Source organism: Mandrillus leucophaeus, unplaced genomic scaffold (genome assembly GCF_000951045.1).
Source record: "Mandrillus leucophaeus isolate KB7577 unplaced genomic scaffold, Mleu.le_1.0 Scaffold38, whole genome shotgun sequence".
Classification (NCBI taxonomy): Eukaryota; Metazoa; Chordata; class Mammalia; order Primates; family Cercopithecidae; genus Mandrillus; species Mandrillus leucophaeus.
Window position 1 is genome coordinate 6,070,779 of NW_012104031.1, and position 16,007 is coordinate 6,086,785.

Genomic DNA, 16,007 nt, shown 5'->3' on the forward strand with positions numbered 1-16,007 from the left:
CTGCAGCCTTCGCCTCCGAGGTTCCCGCAATTCTCCTGCCTCAGCCTCCCGAGTAGCTAGGATTACAGGTGCCCATCACTATACCCAGCTAGTTTTTTGTATTTTTAGTACAGACAGGGTTTTACTATGTTGGCCAGGTTGGTTTCGAACTCCTGACCTTGTGATCTGCCCATCTTGGCCTCCCAAAGTGCTGGCGTGAGCCACCGCACCTGGCCTAGAAACCAAACTTACCTTTGTTCTAGTTTTTTAATATTGCCGACCCTATGCCTTTATTCTATCTCCTTTTAGTTTGCTGCTTTTAAACACCTATGAAATGGACCAGAAAACTTAATCTTGTCTATTAAATAAGAATAATTATACTCAATATATTAGGACTCCAGGATAAAGTTATTTCCAGAAGTTCTGAATGAATCTTTCAAACTTTTCATTTATTTCTGGTTTAGACAGTGCTTAGAAGATCCATCTCTCAGAGATGTGCTATATAAACTGTAGATAATCAGTTGGTTTTAGCCTATCTTGATTGTAATATACCTCAAGGAGAAACTATTGTAAAGTAGAAGTACTGAGACATTATGTTTTTTTTGTTTTTGAATTTTGTTTTTGAGATGGAGTTTTGCTCTTTTTTGCCCAAACTGGAGTGCAATGATGCGATCTTGGCTCACTGCAACCTCTGCCTCCCGGGTTCAAGCAATTCTCCTGCCTCAGCCTCCCAAGTAGCTGGAATTACAGGTGCCCACCATCATGCCTGGCTAATTTTTTATTTTTAGTAGAGACAGGGTTTCACCGAGTTGGCCAGGCTGGTCTTTAACTCCTGGCCTCAGATGATCTGCCCACCTCGGCCTCCCAAAGTGCTGGGATTACAGGCGTGAGCCACCATGCCTGGCCCAACCCTGTCTCTTAAAAAAAAAAAAAAAAAAAGAAAGAAAAGAAAATTAATTCCTACCAAAAAATAAACAAAGAGATTAAACCAATGGTTACGTGGGATATTTGGATTCTCTATAGTCTCATAGTACAGTCAGGGAGCTACTAAATCTATGGATTGATTGATGCTGTTGAAAGGTTAATTGATCCATAAATGGAATTGTGTTTTCACTTTAGCATATAGAAATGAGGCTGAATTGAAATAATTATAGCCTACTTTGAATTTATTGATCAATGATACTATAATATGCTTGCATTAAAACATTTGTTTGAAAGTATTATGCCTGAACATTTTTGGAAGAGAAATAGTATATGAGTAACACTTGCAAGCAGCAGAGGGGTAGTTTCTGCAGAATTAACATTATGGAGCACCCTGGAAATCAACATATGCAGCATAACATGGAAGATATACTTCCAAGTACAGCATAGCATACGATGTTATATATACTAATAGTTTTGTTTTTCTAATTCCACAACGAACACAAAAATGCTTTGTTGTTGTAATACATTTAAATAGTGCGGAAATACATAAAGAAAGGATCCCATTTTTTAAAAAAAGAAAGTATTATTCCAAAAACAAAGCTTAAAATGACTATTTTCTGTTGATCTAGGTTTAATGGACAAATCAAGCACCATTTACTCAAATTCAGCAGAGTCATTTCTTCCTGGAATTTGCAAAGAATTGATTGGTTCTTCATTAGATTTTCTTGGACAGAGTTATGATGAAGAAAGAACTATAGCAGACAGCCTAATGAATAGTTTTCTTAAAATTTATAATGGGCTATTTGCCATTTCCAAGGCTCATGAAGAACAAGATGAAGAAAGTCAAGATAACTGTAAGCAATCCCACTGCTTTTCTTTTTTTTTTTTTTTTTTTTGAGACTGAGTCTGGCTCTGTGGCCCAGGCTGGAGTGCAGTAGCCGGATCTCAGCTCACTGCAAGCTCCGCCTCCCGGGTTTACGCCATTCTCCTGCCTCAGCCTCCGGAGTAGCTGGGACCACAGGCGCCCGCCACCTCGCCCGGCTAGTTTTTTTTTTTGTATTTTTTAGTAGAGACGGGGTTTCACCATGTTAGCCAGGATGGTCTCGATCTCCTGACCTTGTGATCCGCCTGTCTCAGCCTCCCAAAGTGCTGGGATTACAGGCTTGAGCCACCGCGCCCGGCCCACTGCTTTTCTTAACTCACATAAATGATTATTTTCTGCACATTGCACTTTGTTTTGAATGATTATTTGGCACATCTGGCATGCATCTTTTAACTGTGTTAAATGTTTTAATGATGATCATATATGAGTTATTTTATTTGGATATTATTTCTTCCAGTAATTTTTCTTCTTCTTTCAAAGTGTTTTCTTCTGATCGAGCAATCCAGTCACTTACCATTCAGACTGCATGTGCTTTTGAGCAGCTAGTAGTGCTAATGAAACACTGGCTGAGTGATATACTGCCTTGTACCACCAACATAGCAAGACTTGAGGATGAATTGAGACAAGAAGTTAAAAAACTGGGAGGCTACTTACAGTTATTTTTGCAGGTAAATTGATTTGCTTATTATCATTTGAAGGATTCATTTAATAATTATTTATTGACTTTCTACTGTCTGTATCTTCCCCAATATTAGCTCTGTATGATTTTCAAAAGTACGTTCTGTTTTGAAGTCCTGAGACTGTGGATGTCTGTAATTGATTAATGGAACAAAGACTTACATGGCTCTCTATGTATGAGTAGTTCTAAGTGATTTACAAATATTAACTCATTTAATCCTTATAACAACCCCAGCAGTGGGCACTGTTGTTGTCACCGTCTTGTAGATGAGGAAATGGAGGCACAGGGAAAATAAATATACCTATACCAATGTTACCTAACTAGTAAATGACTGAGTTGGATTTGGATCCAGGCAGTCTCGGGCCCAGTTCATGCTCTACCATTATACCATGCTGGCCCTCAATAAGGGATACTGGGAAGAGAGACGGAGTCCTGCTCAGGGTATAGGATTGGGTTTCAACTCAGACTCAGTTGACCATAATCCTGCTGACTCAGAGACAAGGAAATAATTTTGTTTTCCTGCTTATCTTGTGTCAGATAAGATTAGGTTTGGCTGTAAGAAGAAGTAAGATGAAAGCTTATTGTCTCTCACATAAAATCTAGATGTAGACATAGTGGCTGTGATCCACAGAGTCCTCAGGATCCAGGCTCCTCCCAGTGGTCCCCTCCGCCATGCCCAAAGTGTAGCCCCTGATTTCATGACCCGCCATGGAGGAGCCCCATCTGAGCTCAGCAGAGCAGGGTAGAAGGAGTGGTGAGAAGGATAGGGCGAAGTTTGCCTTCTTTTTTGTTTTTTTTGAGATAGAGTCTCACTCTTGTCACCCAGGTTGCAGTGCAGTGACGCGATCTCGGCTCACTGCAACCTCCGCTCCCGGGTTCAAGCGATTCTTCTGCCTCAGCCTCTCAAGTAGCTGGGATTACAAGTACCCACCACCATGCTCGGCTAATTTTTGTATTTTTAGTAGAGATGAGGTTTCACCATGTTGGCCAGACTAGTCTCGAACTCCTGACCTCAGGTAATCTGCTCCCCTCAGCCTCCCAAAGTGCTGAGATTACAGGTGTGAGCCACCATGCCTGGCTGAAGTTTGCCTTCTTTTAAGGGAGGTTTCTGGAAATCACCATATGACACATCTATTTATATATCTTTGGCTAGAATTTTATCATTTGACTACATCTAGCTGCAAGTATCATGAGGAAATTTATTTTTTAAAACAATCCTGGACACCTATATGCCAAGCCAAAAATCAAGGGATCTATGGAAGAAGTGGAAAATTGATATTGGAGAATACTTAGTCATCTACCAGATTAACAAATTCCTTCATAAAAATTCATTGAATGTACAAAAGGAGCAGATAAGGAAATAATGGTCGAGTACAGTGGCTCATGCCTGTAATCCTAGGACTTTGGGAGGATCAGTTAAGCCTAGGAGTTTGAGAGGAGCCTGGGCAACATAGCGAATAATAACAAGTATCCAACTTGTTAGATACTTTGTCTCTAAAAAAATTTAAAAAATCAGCCAGCTGTGGTGGCATGTATCTGTGTTCCCAGCTACTTGGGAGGCTGAGGTGGGAAGATTGCTTGAGCCCAGGAGTTCGAGGCTACAGTGAGCCATGACTGCACCACTGCACTCCAGCCTGGATGACAGAGTGAGACCATGTCTCAATAATAATAACAAAAAATAAACAATTTTAAAGAAAATACTAAGAGGGTTAGATTTCACTTTTAAAAAAGGATAATTAGACCGTGTAATAAATGTTCTAGAACACTTGAACAAATTTTATGTTATAGTGCCCATCAAAAGACTTTCCACATTCTATTATTGCGGTAGAATTTTTGTTGTGTCAAATACTTCCTGAATGGGCCGTTTACTAGCTGGGATTTGGAAATCTTTAACTGATCTAACTAGTAAACTTGAAATCAGATGATTGTTTTTAATGTCCGTTGTTCTCCCTCAGGAGGATTTTCTGGGTCTCCCCAAGACTTGGTTAGGCACCTGTCTTATTTGCTTCTCTAGTAACCCTGAACTTCACCTGTTATGACTTTTAATATAACATACTATTTATAAATCTGTACATCTCAATGGACAGTTAGCTCTGAGAAGGTAGAGGACAGTGGGTGTCCTTTTTCACAAGGCCCCATTATGTGATAGATGTTCAGTTGGATACTTGTTATTGAATGAATTATAAATTCATATGAGATGAAGGATGACTTTGGACATAGGTAATGAGGAAATAGATGACTAAGACGAAGGGTGGGGTTGGTGGTGGACTGCAAACAGGTGTGGATGAAGTAGTAGATGAAGAAGAATTTCTGACAGCCTAGAACTATGAAAATGAAAGATAGGACTGGCCAGAGAGCAAAGCTAGAGAGCCAGAAGGGAAGGGTCTGACTTAAGTTTGAGCCTAGGAAAGGAAGCTTGTTGAAGGATGGTCAGTGCTTAGCTGGCTCTCAGATTTTGAGGCAGTACTAGAATAGTGGGAGAACACACGAAACAAAAACTCACTACTGGCACTTGAAAAACTGATGTTTGGCTCTTTCCCTTCGGCGCACCGCTGAAGATCCTGGTGTTGCCACGGGCCGCTGCCCTGCCCGTTGTTACCGGTATTGTAAGAACAAGCCGTACCCAAAGTCTCGCTTCTGCCGAGGTGTCCCTGATGCCAAGATTGGCATCTTTGACCTGGGGCGGAAGAAGGCAAAAGTGGATGAGTTTCCGCTCTGTGGCCACATGGTATCAGATGAATATGAGCAGCTGTCCTCTGAAGCCCTGGAGGCTGCCGGAATTTGTGCCAATAAGTACATGGTAAAAAGTTGTGGCAAGGATGGCTTCCATATCTGGGTGCGGCTCCACCCCTTCCACGTCATCCGCATCAACAAGATGTTGTCCTGTGCTGGGGCTGACAGGCTCCAAACAGTCATGCGAGGTGCTTTTGGAAAGCCCCAGGGCACTGTGGCCAGGGTTCACATTGGCCAAGTTATCATGTCCATCCGCACCAAGCTGCAGAACAAGGAGCATGTGATGGAGGCCCTGCACAGGGCCAAGTTCAGGTTTCCTGGCCGCCAGAAGATCCACATCTCAAAGAAGTGGGGCTTCACCAAGTTCAATGCTGATGAATTTGAAGACATGGTGGCTGAAAAGTGGCTCATCCCAGATGGCTGTGGGGTCAAGTACATCCCCAATCATGGTCCTCTGGACAAATGGCGGGCCCTGCACTCATGAGGGCTTCCAATATGCTGCCCCCTTCTTAATACTCACCAATAAATTCTACTTCCTGTCCAAAAAAAAAAAAAAGAAAAACCGATGTTTGAACGCATGCTAAATTAGTTGTGCCTCCTTGGGCAAACTGCTTAAATTTTTGAGTCTCCTGTTTCTCACAGGAAAATAAAACTGGAAATGCCTACTTGGCAGGACTGCTGTGAGGATCAGATGAATTAATGTTACAAGAATGTCTCTCGGCTGGGCGCGGTGGTCAAGCCTGTAATCCCAGCACTTTGGGAGGCCGAGACGGGCGGATCACGAGGTCGGGAGATCGAGACCATCCTGGCTAACACGGTGAAACCCCGTCTCTACTAACAAATACAAAAAAAAACTAGCTGGGCGAGGTGGCGGGCGCCTGTAGTCCCAGCTACTCGGGAGGCTGAGGTGAGGCAGGAGAATGGCGTAAACCCGGGAGGTGGAGCTTGCAGTGAGCTGAGATCCGGCCACTGCACTCCAGCCTGGGAGACAGAGCCAGACTCCGTCCCAAAAAAAAAAAAAAAAAAAAAGAATGTCTCTCTTAGGGTAACTGGTATGTAGTATCTTTCCTTCTTTTCGTTTTCTGAGAACACCACTTTGAACTGAACTGTGGGTTTCAACTCATAGCCCTGTGGGAAATCTTACACAAGGAATCAAGGATGGAGAGACCAGGTGACTTGGAGGGGAAGTTAGATTAAGCTCCGGAGAGACTTGTGTTAAGCTAGCAAACCTGAATTTAGTGACTATTCTTTCTACTAAGTATAGTTTGAGAATCCTTTTCTTGTAGCAATACAATTAGCATATTCCACAAAGCAGGCCAAGAGAAGTATTTTGAAGAGACACTACAGGGGGCAGGTAACAGAAAGAAGAAAAGCTCAAGAGAAGCTTCCTTATTCCTTTTTTGTATGTGTTCTCTGAGTGTATGTGGGAAGTCTTTTGTTTGAAGAGGTTTGGGTTTTTTTTCACCCCTTTTGCTTCCCCTTCCTCTCCCTCTCGATTTCTTTTCTCCTGAGAAAATCATATCTTTATTAACTGTCAGATGGTTATCAGAACAGGAAAAGTTCAGAGGCAAAAGAGCCACCCTTCTTTTTCTTTCTTTTGGCTTTTACTTATTAATTCTGCCTTATATTTAGTTAATTTTATACTTACCTTATGTCTCCTATTAGTGTGTATGGTCTTTGAGGGTGGAGACTGTCTTGCTCATTTTATCACCTTTAGTAGCCACAGGGCTGCATGTTTTCTGGTTCTGAGACATTTATGAAGTGAGATCACTATATCAATAAATGCAGAATTTATTTTCTCCAGATGATTTTTCTTTTTTTTTTTTTCTTTTTTGAAAATCAGCGAGACAGAGTCTCGCTCTGTCACCCAGGCTGGAGTGCAGTGGTGCGATCTTGGCTCACTGCAATCTCCGCCTCCCAGGTTCAAGTAATTCTCCTGCCTCAGCCTCCTGAGTAGCTGGGATTACAGGCACCCGCCACCATGCCCGGCTAATTTTTGTATTTTTAGTAGAGGTGGGATTTCACCATATTGGCCAGGCTGGTCTCAAACTCCTGATCTTGTGATCTGCCTGCCTTGGCCTCCCAAAGTGCTGGGATTACAGGCGTGAGCCACCATGCCCGGCACATTTTTCTTTCCTTTTTTTTTTTTTTTTTTTTTTAAGGTGGAGTCTTACTCTATCGCCCTGGCTGGAGTGCAGTGACACAATCTCAGCTTACTGCAACCTCTGCCTCCTGGGTTCAAGCAATTCTCATGTCTCAGCCTACTGAGTAGCTAGGATTACAGGCGTGTGCTACTATGCTTGGCTAATTTTTGTATTTTTAGTAGAGAAAGGGTTTTACTATGTTGGCCAGGCTGATCTTGAACTCTTGACCTCAGGTGATCCACCCGCCTCAGCCTCCCAAAGTGCTGGAATTACAGGCTTGAGCCACTGTACCCGGCCCTTATCTTTTCTTTACCACCTGTTATAATCTCATGTATCTGATACACTTGTCCATTTTTATCTTACAGGGATGCTGTTCGGATATTTCATCAATGATAAAAGAGGCTCAAAAGAATGCAATCCAAATTGTACAACAAGCTGTAAAGTATGTGGGGCAGTTAGCAGTTCTGAAAGGGAGCAAGCTACATTTTCTAGAAAATGGTAACAATAAAGCTGCCAGTGTCCAGGTAATTTAACAATGTTAGTTTAGACAGACTTCATCAGAGGGAACATTAGACTTTTGATAATAGTGTAGTACTAAACAAGGCAAGTTCTTTTTAAGTTTTCAGAATAGCTTGCACTTTTAGTAGTTTTGCAATAAGATTTAAAACTGTTTGGGCCGGGCATGGTGGCTCATGCCTGTAATCCCAGCACTTTGGGAGGCCGAGGCAGATGGATCATTTGAGGTCAGGAGTTCGAGATCAGCTTGGCCAATACGTGAAACCCCCATCTCTACTAAAAATACAAAAATTAGGCAGTCATGGTGGCCCATGCCTGTAATCCCAGCTACTCAGGAGGCTGAGGCAGGAGAATCGCTTGAACCCAGGAGGCAGAGGTTGCAGTGAGCTGAGATTGCGCCAGTGCACTCCAGCCTGGGTGACAGAGTAAGACTCCATCTAAAAAAAAACCAACCAAACCAAACAAACAAAAAAAAACCTTTTAAATATATTGGATTATTTTGCAAACCTTATTTTACCTTTCGGATCCTTAATTTGATGCTATCTACTGTGGAGTGTTTTCTCAGCCAATCAACACATGAAAAACCCTATAATACCAGAAAATTTGCATCTGCTTACTTTCACTATTTATGCTATTGAAAATATTGTATTAGAATGTTGCTGTGCTCTGGCCAGGCGCGTCGGCTCACACCTGTACTCCCAACACTTTGGGAGGCCAAGGCTGGTGGATCACCTGAGGTCAGCAGTTCAAGACCAGCTTGGCCAACATGGCAAAATCCCGTCTCTACTAAAAATACAAAAATTAGCTGGGTGTGGTGGCAGGTGCCTGTAATCCCAGCTACTCAGGAGGCTGAGATAGGAGAATAGCTTGAACCAGGGAGGTGGAGGTTGCAGTGAGCCGAGATCGTGCCGTTTCACTCCAGCTTGGGTGACGAGCGAAACTCCGTTTCAGAAAAAAAAAAAAAGAATATTCCTGTGTTCTAGCAATATAGAGCCCTGCTTAAAGATGATGGACTTTCTTTACAATATGTTATATATGGGATACTAAATTACAGATTTGCTAATTTTATTTCTTTGTAGACTACAGACTGTTAGTTCTTATTCTAGCTTTAGTTGAACTTAATAAACTTGGGCTGTATTATAGTCCTAAAGTAAGCAGAAAATATAACTTAATTACTTGATAATTTAAAATATATAAAACCTAAATTTAAATAAAATATATAAAATCTAAATTTTCTAGTTAATGCTTAAATACTTTTTCTAGGAGGAATTCATGGATGCTATTTGTGATGGTGTAGGCTTAGGAATGAAGATTTTATTAGATTCTGGACTTGAAAAAGCAAAAGAACTTCAGCATGAACTCTTAAGGCAGTGTACAAAAAATGAGGTAAGATGAATAAAAGAATATTCCGTATAGTACTAAATAATATGTAAAGTCGATTTTTTTCAATCAACAAATTAGATTTCTGCAAATTCATGTTTTAATTTGTTTTATTTTTCACTGAAGAGGCTGACATCGTGATCTTATGGTGATATTTTCCCAAGTTATTCTTAATTCACTGCAGCCTCTATTGTTAATACTTTCCTTGATCCTATTGCAGCTATTTTCAAGAATTCAGTCTGTAAACTCCTAAGCAGAGAGTGGAGTGTGGTAGTGACACCTAGTGTTCGCTTTCTGGTTGTCATTTTCTTCCTTAGCTTTGTTTAGGCCTCGCCTCTTCTAAGAATGGAAACTTTGGGAAGGCCGAGGCGGGCGGATCACGAGGTCAGGAGATCGAGACCATCCTGGCTAACCCGGTGAAACCCCGTCTCTACTAAAAATACAAAAAAAAAAAACTAGCCGGGCGAGGTGGCGGGCGCCTGTAGTCCCAGCTGCTCGAGAGGCTGAGGCAGGAGAATGGCGTAAACCCGGGAGGCGGAGCTTGCAGTGAGCTGAGATCCGGCCACTGCACTCCATCCTGGGCGACAGAGCGAGACTTCGTCTCAAAAAAAAAAAAAAAAAAAAAAAAGAATGGAAACTATTAGTAACATTTATTGATTCACTATATTGAACTAAATATTTTTCTGGGGCATTCACATAAGATATTTCATATCAAGATACAGAACCAATAAGCATTTCAGTGATTTTCTAAAATATGTGTCCTCCCATCCTCCAGCTAACTAACATTACTTAGTACCTTAGGAAAGATCTGGGTTTTAATATTAGAAGACACGTATTTGAAACCTGGTTCTATCACTTTCCACTTACCATTTAGCAAGTCACTTAATGCTCTGACCCTATTTCTTTACCTGTCACATGTAATCATACCTACTTCACAGGCTGTAAACTATTTATTGATTAATTTCCTCTGACAGTTACTGGACTAGGTGCTTTACATGTAACAGTAGTAAATCTTAGCCATTTCTTTAATGGATTTGTACTTTGTCAGTAAGAAAAAGCCCTATGAATATCATATTTCATATTCATGTCACTTTTCAAGGTGGGAATTTATATTCTTCATTTCATTGAATTGGAGTACTTTGCCTAATTACACAACTATTAAGCCCTGAGCCAGGATTTTATATTCTGCCTGACTCCAAAACTCAACATGTTACGTAAATAAGTTTTTAAAACTATTGTTCATGGATTAATTTTCTTTATTGACAATTATTGTTAGTGAAGTGGGGATTAGGAAGATAAAAATTCAGATTCTTATGAGACTGAATTTCAGAGACTTGTCTGTTTTAGAGTCTTGTCACAACATGTTAAAAGCATCCCTGGCCAGGCATGGTGGCTCATGCCTGTAATCCCAGCACTTTGGACAGCCAAGGCAGGAAGATAGCTTGAGCCCAGAGTGTGAAACCAGCCTGGGAATCAGCGAGACCTCGTCTCTACAAAAAATACAGAAATTAGCCGGACATGGTGGCATGCACCTGTAGTACCAGCTACTCCAGAGGCTGAGGCAGGAGTAGTATTACTTGAGCCCAGGAGTTTGAGGCTGCAGTGAGCTGTGACTGCACCACTGCATACCAGCCTGCACAACAGAGCAAGACCTTGTCTCAAACAAACAAACAAACAAACAAACAAAAACCATCCCTGTCCATTCCATTGCTCTTGCTGGAGTCAAGTGGCTGGGGCAGTGCTACCTGGGGACATTGAGGTTCCTGAGATCTTAGCTACTAGGATGTCTCCTCATTTATATACATATTGTTTGATCTAGAAAAGTAGATCATGTGGAGGACTATTGCCTTCTGTCCCTCTGGGTGGTTGTTTCTGGGAAGGCATGGAGTAAGTTAGTTTTTTGTTGTTGTTGTGTAGAAAAACCTTGGTATTAATGTACCTCTAGCTCATCTTAGAATCTGAGGTGAAACTCTGTGTAAGCCACAGAGATTCTCCATCCCTTTGCTCATACTGCAGGGTTATACAGATTTCTCTCTGCCCAGAAAAACTCCATCTCAGAATAGGGGAAAGACATGGAACATTAAGCTGCTCTCCTATTTCCTATGTAGCCTTGAACAACTTACCTGAGCCTCAGTCATTCCATTTTTAAATGAGGATGATCATGCTTATTTCATAAAATTGTTTGAGGATCATATGAGATGAAGAAACAACATATATGAAAATACTCAAAATGCAGTGCCTGGTAAATCTTAAGTCATTCATCTTACTTGCACGCGTTCTCTTTTTCTCAATATATGTCTGCCTCTCTCACTTTGTGTTTTTTTGTTTTAAAAAATAAAAAGACGGGTGGGTGCGGTGGCTCACGCCTGTAATCTCAGCATTTTGGGAGGCCGAGGTGGGTGGATCAAGAGATCGAGACTATCCTGGCCAAGTTGGTGAAACCCCATCTCTACTAAAAATACAAAAATTAGCTGGGTATGGTGGCGCATGCCTGTAGTGCCAGCTACTCAGGAGGCTGAGGCAGGAGAATCGCTTGAACCTGGGAGGCCGAGATTGCAGTGAGCCGAGGTTGTGCCACTGCACTCCAACCTGGCGACAGAGCAAGACTCAGTCTCAAAAAAAAAAAATTAATTAATTAATAAAAATAACACATTGTTACTAAATTTAGGAGCTCATATTGTCACTAAATCAAGCTTGCGCTCCAGTAGGCATGAGGCTGATTTCAGTTCCATAGTGCAACTTTGAAGAAAGGGACATACCGGGCTGTCAAAGGCTCATTCAGACCACCACTGACACTTCAAATTTGGTTTTGCTCAGCAGCAGCACCATTTATCACTAAAACACTTCACCATATTTGCAAAGTGATACCACTTTTGCAGTCTATCACTATTGCAAAGAATTTCTGCTGGCAATAAGTGCAGAAGGGTATAGAATAAATTAAAAGTATAGATGAAATAATATACGGGAATGTGCTTAGTAAGCTGTTGAAGTAGGTGCAGGTGTTAGCCTTGGTATTGTTTTGAGGAAATAAGCAGCAAAAGGGCCAGGCCCATCCTGTATACAATTGACACTATCTACATACCCTCCTTTCTCTCATTTTCTTTCTATAGTATGACAAACCTGTACTTTGTTATTCATGGTAGGGTTTTAGTTTATCTATTCTTGTAAGTTAAAACTCCTCTAAGAACCTATAGAAGAAGGATAAAATATCCAAAGAAATAGAAAATAAGCTGAAACATAAAAGGCATTGGAGCTACAATTTTAAAGCTGGAGTCAGGAAGGAAAAATAATTTGGATATTCTTTTGGATATTCTTTTTTTTTTTTTCAAGCATGTAACACAAATCTGAATTAAAGCTAGGGAAGAGCTCTGTGAGCAAAACCAATTAAATACTGAAAAAGAATCCCCCGGCAGAAATTGAGCAGGAAAGCACCTTAGGGGGCAGCATTGGATAGAATAAAAGCAAAGGCTTAGAATTTAGATGTGGGCTCCCACCCTAGTTCTCAGTCTTAGGAGTTAGGAACCAAGGTCTGTTTCCTTACCTATAAAATGAGGTACACCATGGGCAGCATAGGACTATAATGGAGAATCAAATAATAAAACATTTGTAAAGTTCTTATAGTATTTGCTTGATATGTTACCCCTTTCCAAGGGAAATTTTAGAAATTTCATATCTATAAATACTTAAGTATAACAAATTCTGTTATAACAAATATTAGAGGGTGTCCATATTTAATATAGAAATCAATGTGCAATTTATTTTGAAAGAAATTATTAGTGAATACAGGTGAATTAGATTGATTATTTTCCCATGTCACAGGTAAATAGAAAATACAGACTAAGTATATGATCAATGTGTTTAAAAGGAGAGTAATTGCTATGACTTGAAATTTTTTATGTAAATAAAATAAATGAGAGAGATTACAAAGTTGAGCTCTTAAAAGTAAAATAAACTTATTTGGAAAGAAGTCAATGTGCAATTTATTTTGAAAGAACTTTCACATAAATGATTTAAGTACTCTCAAGCTATTTAATTGCAATCCCAGAAACAGAACTCCAATCTTTGGGCTTCTAGACTAGAACTTTGTAAGTCTGGTCCTATGCAATTCTATGATTTTTATACTTCTGAATAATAAAGTATAATAAAATATTTTAACATTCTCTATAGGTTACCAAAGAAATGAAAACTAACGCCATGGGATTGATTAGATCTCTTGAAAACATCTTTGCCAAATCGAAAATTGTAAGAGAAGCTTTAAATTGATTTTAATTTTGCTTATTTTTTATCATTTCGTTTGGTTCAAATTTAGATGTTTTTATTTCCGTTTTTATCCTTAGCCAGAGACAACTCTTGTATATGTTTAATTGTAGCATGTAAGATAGCTCTTTATGTTTTTCATGTGTGTCATAACTTACTAGTTCTAGTAATGGATAAAGGATTGTATAGAAATTTTTAAATGTATCTGTTTCTTATTGCTACTGGTTTAATACCTCAGCTTTTGCTTGGATGGTCATTATAGGCTAAAAAATTGTGTTTAATAATCACTGTGGGCCGGGCGCGATGGCTCAAGCCTGTAATCCCAGCACTTTGGGAGGCCGAGATGGGCAGATCACGAGGTCAGGAGATCGAGACCGTCCTGGCTAACACGTTGAAACCCCGTCTCTACTAAAAAATACAAAAAACTAGCCGCCTGTAGTCCCAGCTACTCGGGAGGCTGAGGCAGGAGAATGGCATGAACTCGGGAGGCGGAGCTTGCAGTGAGCTGAGATCCAGCCACTGCACTCTAGCCTGGGTGACAGAGCGAGACTCCGTCTCAAAAAAAAAAAAAAAAAAAAATTGTGCTCAAAGATTTTAAAATACAGATGAATTAGATAGATTATTCCCATGTCACAGGTAAAGAGAAAAATTAAGTATATGATCAATGTGTTAAAAAGGAGAGTAATCACTATGGCTTGAAAATTTTTATTTAAATGAGAACTATTATAAAGTTGAGCTCTTAAAAATGAAATAAATGTATCTTTTCAGGTATTGGATAATAAATGGCACTGTTACTTTATTCCTTTCTCATGCAATAGGATGACAGACTTTGAAAATTAATTGAAAAGTCTGATTTCTTTTGAAAACAGTAATTAATATTATATTTTGGTCTTGCTTATAGAAATAGAGTTAAGCACTGGTGAGGAAATTAAACTCTCTTTCTTAAAGAGAAGATTCTGGCAAATGAAATCATATTGACTGAGCCTTACTGCCATCGAACCTGTTAATGTATTATTTTAAATATTAACTTTATTTATACAGAAAAGTTTCCGAAGACAAGTACAAGAAGAAAACTTTGAATATCAAGATTTCAAGAAGATGGCTAATCATGCTCCAGAATTCTTAAAGTTAAAACATTGCTTAGAGAAAACTATTGAAATTATTATTTCTGCACTGAAAGGTATATTCTCAAATGGAGTTTATAATCAGAATTTATATTTTAAGGAACCTTAGACATCTTTCCTTTTTTTTGAGATGGAGTCTCGCTCTGTCACTCAGGCTGAAGTACAGTGGCTCGATCTCAGCTCACTGCAACTTCCACCTCCTGGGTTCAAGTGATTCTCCTGCCTCAGCTTCCAAGTAGCTGGGATTACAGGCATGTGCCACCATGCCCGGATAATTTTTGTAGAGATGGGGTTTTACCATGTTGGCCAGGCTGGTCTCAAACTCCTGACCTCAAACAATTCACCCACCTCAGCCTCCCAAACTGCTAGGATTACAGGCATGAGCCACAGTGTCCGGCTGACATCTTTCCTTTTTATTTCTAACCTTTTCATTATTTTAGTCATTAACTGAAGCCTGCCCAATGCTACTTCACTGATATTAGTTACCCATATAGGAACTTGTATTTATAATTAAATTCCCACGTAATATGTCTATCAGTACTTCTGCCTAAATAATTAGATCCTAAAAAACCAGGTGCTTATCTAGCAAATAAACACTTCATGTGACTAATCTTCAGTAGTTTGGAATTGTTTTGGCAGGGTCACTCTGACTTGAAAGATATCTAGAGTCTATAAAAGTCATAAATGCCTGATGAAAACTGAAAAGACTAATTAACCTTTCCCTCTCTCTCTTGCATATAGGATGCAGTAGTGATGTAAATCTTCTCCGGAATTGTGTTGAAAGTATTCGCAACTTGGCCAGTGATTTTTACAGTGACTTCGGTGTGCCTTCTACTTCTGTTGACAGCTATGAGAGTAGAGTAACTAATGTTGTCCACAAGGAACTAGAATCTCTAGCTAAGTCTCTCCTCTTTTGTTTTGAATCTGAAGAAAGCCCTGATTTGTTGAAACCTTGGGAAACTTATAATCAAAATACCAAAGAAGAACACCAACAATCTAAATCAAGCGGGATTGATGGCAGCAAGAATAAAGGTGTACCCAAGCGTGTCTATGAGCTCCATGGCTCATCCCCAGCAGTGAGCCCAGAGGAATGCACACCCAGTAGGATTCAGTGGGTGTGAATACTGATGTGTAGGAACTTTTATGACCACCCATGAAAGAAAAAGAACACTTGCTAGGCAATTTTCTCTATGCAGGAAATTATATGCAAAATTCTCTATGCAGGAGAGTATAAAGAGAAATCAGTACAGATATTTCAAAAAATTCCATATCTTTTCATCTTTAAAGTATCTTTTTATTGCCTAGGCGCGGTGGCTCACACCTGTAATCCCAGCACTTTGGGAGGTTGAGGCGGGCGGATCATCAGGTCAGGAGTTCAAGACCAGCCT

At 40.1% G+C, this 16,007-nt stretch overlaps 2 protein-coding genes across 2 annotated transcripts in view; both read left to right on the forward strand.

The window, feature by feature from the left end:
• Positions 1 to 15,770, forward strand: part of KIF14 (kinesin family member 14) — a 67,222-nt gene extending 51,452 nt beyond the window's left edge. The window contains exons 23-29 of the mRNA XM_011990588.1: positions 1,533 to 1,757; positions 2,267 to 2,454; positions 7,708 to 7,866; positions 9,122 to 9,244; positions 13,406 to 13,480; positions 14,537 to 14,675; positions 15,361 to 15,770. Coding sequence (XP_011845978.1) covers positions 1,533 to 1,757; positions 2,267 to 2,454; positions 7,708 to 7,866; positions 9,122 to 9,244; positions 13,406 to 13,480; positions 14,537 to 14,675; positions 15,361 to 15,740 — 1,289 coding nt within the window. The 3' untranslated portion in view covers positions 15,741 to 15,770. The remainder of the gene's footprint in view (positions 1 to 1,532; positions 1,758 to 2,266; positions 2,455 to 7,707; positions 7,867 to 9,121; positions 9,245 to 13,405; positions 13,481 to 14,536; positions 14,676 to 15,360) is intronic.
• On the forward strand, positions 4,993 to 5,754 carry LOC105547138 (60S ribosomal protein L10-like; the record flags this gene model as incomplete). Its single annotated transcript, XM_011990598.1, has 1 exon — positions 4,993 to 5,754. A coding segment is annotated over one exon (690 nt), but the record flags the coding sequence as incomplete, so codon positions are not given.
• Positions 15,771 to 16,007: the final 237 nt, after the last annotated feature.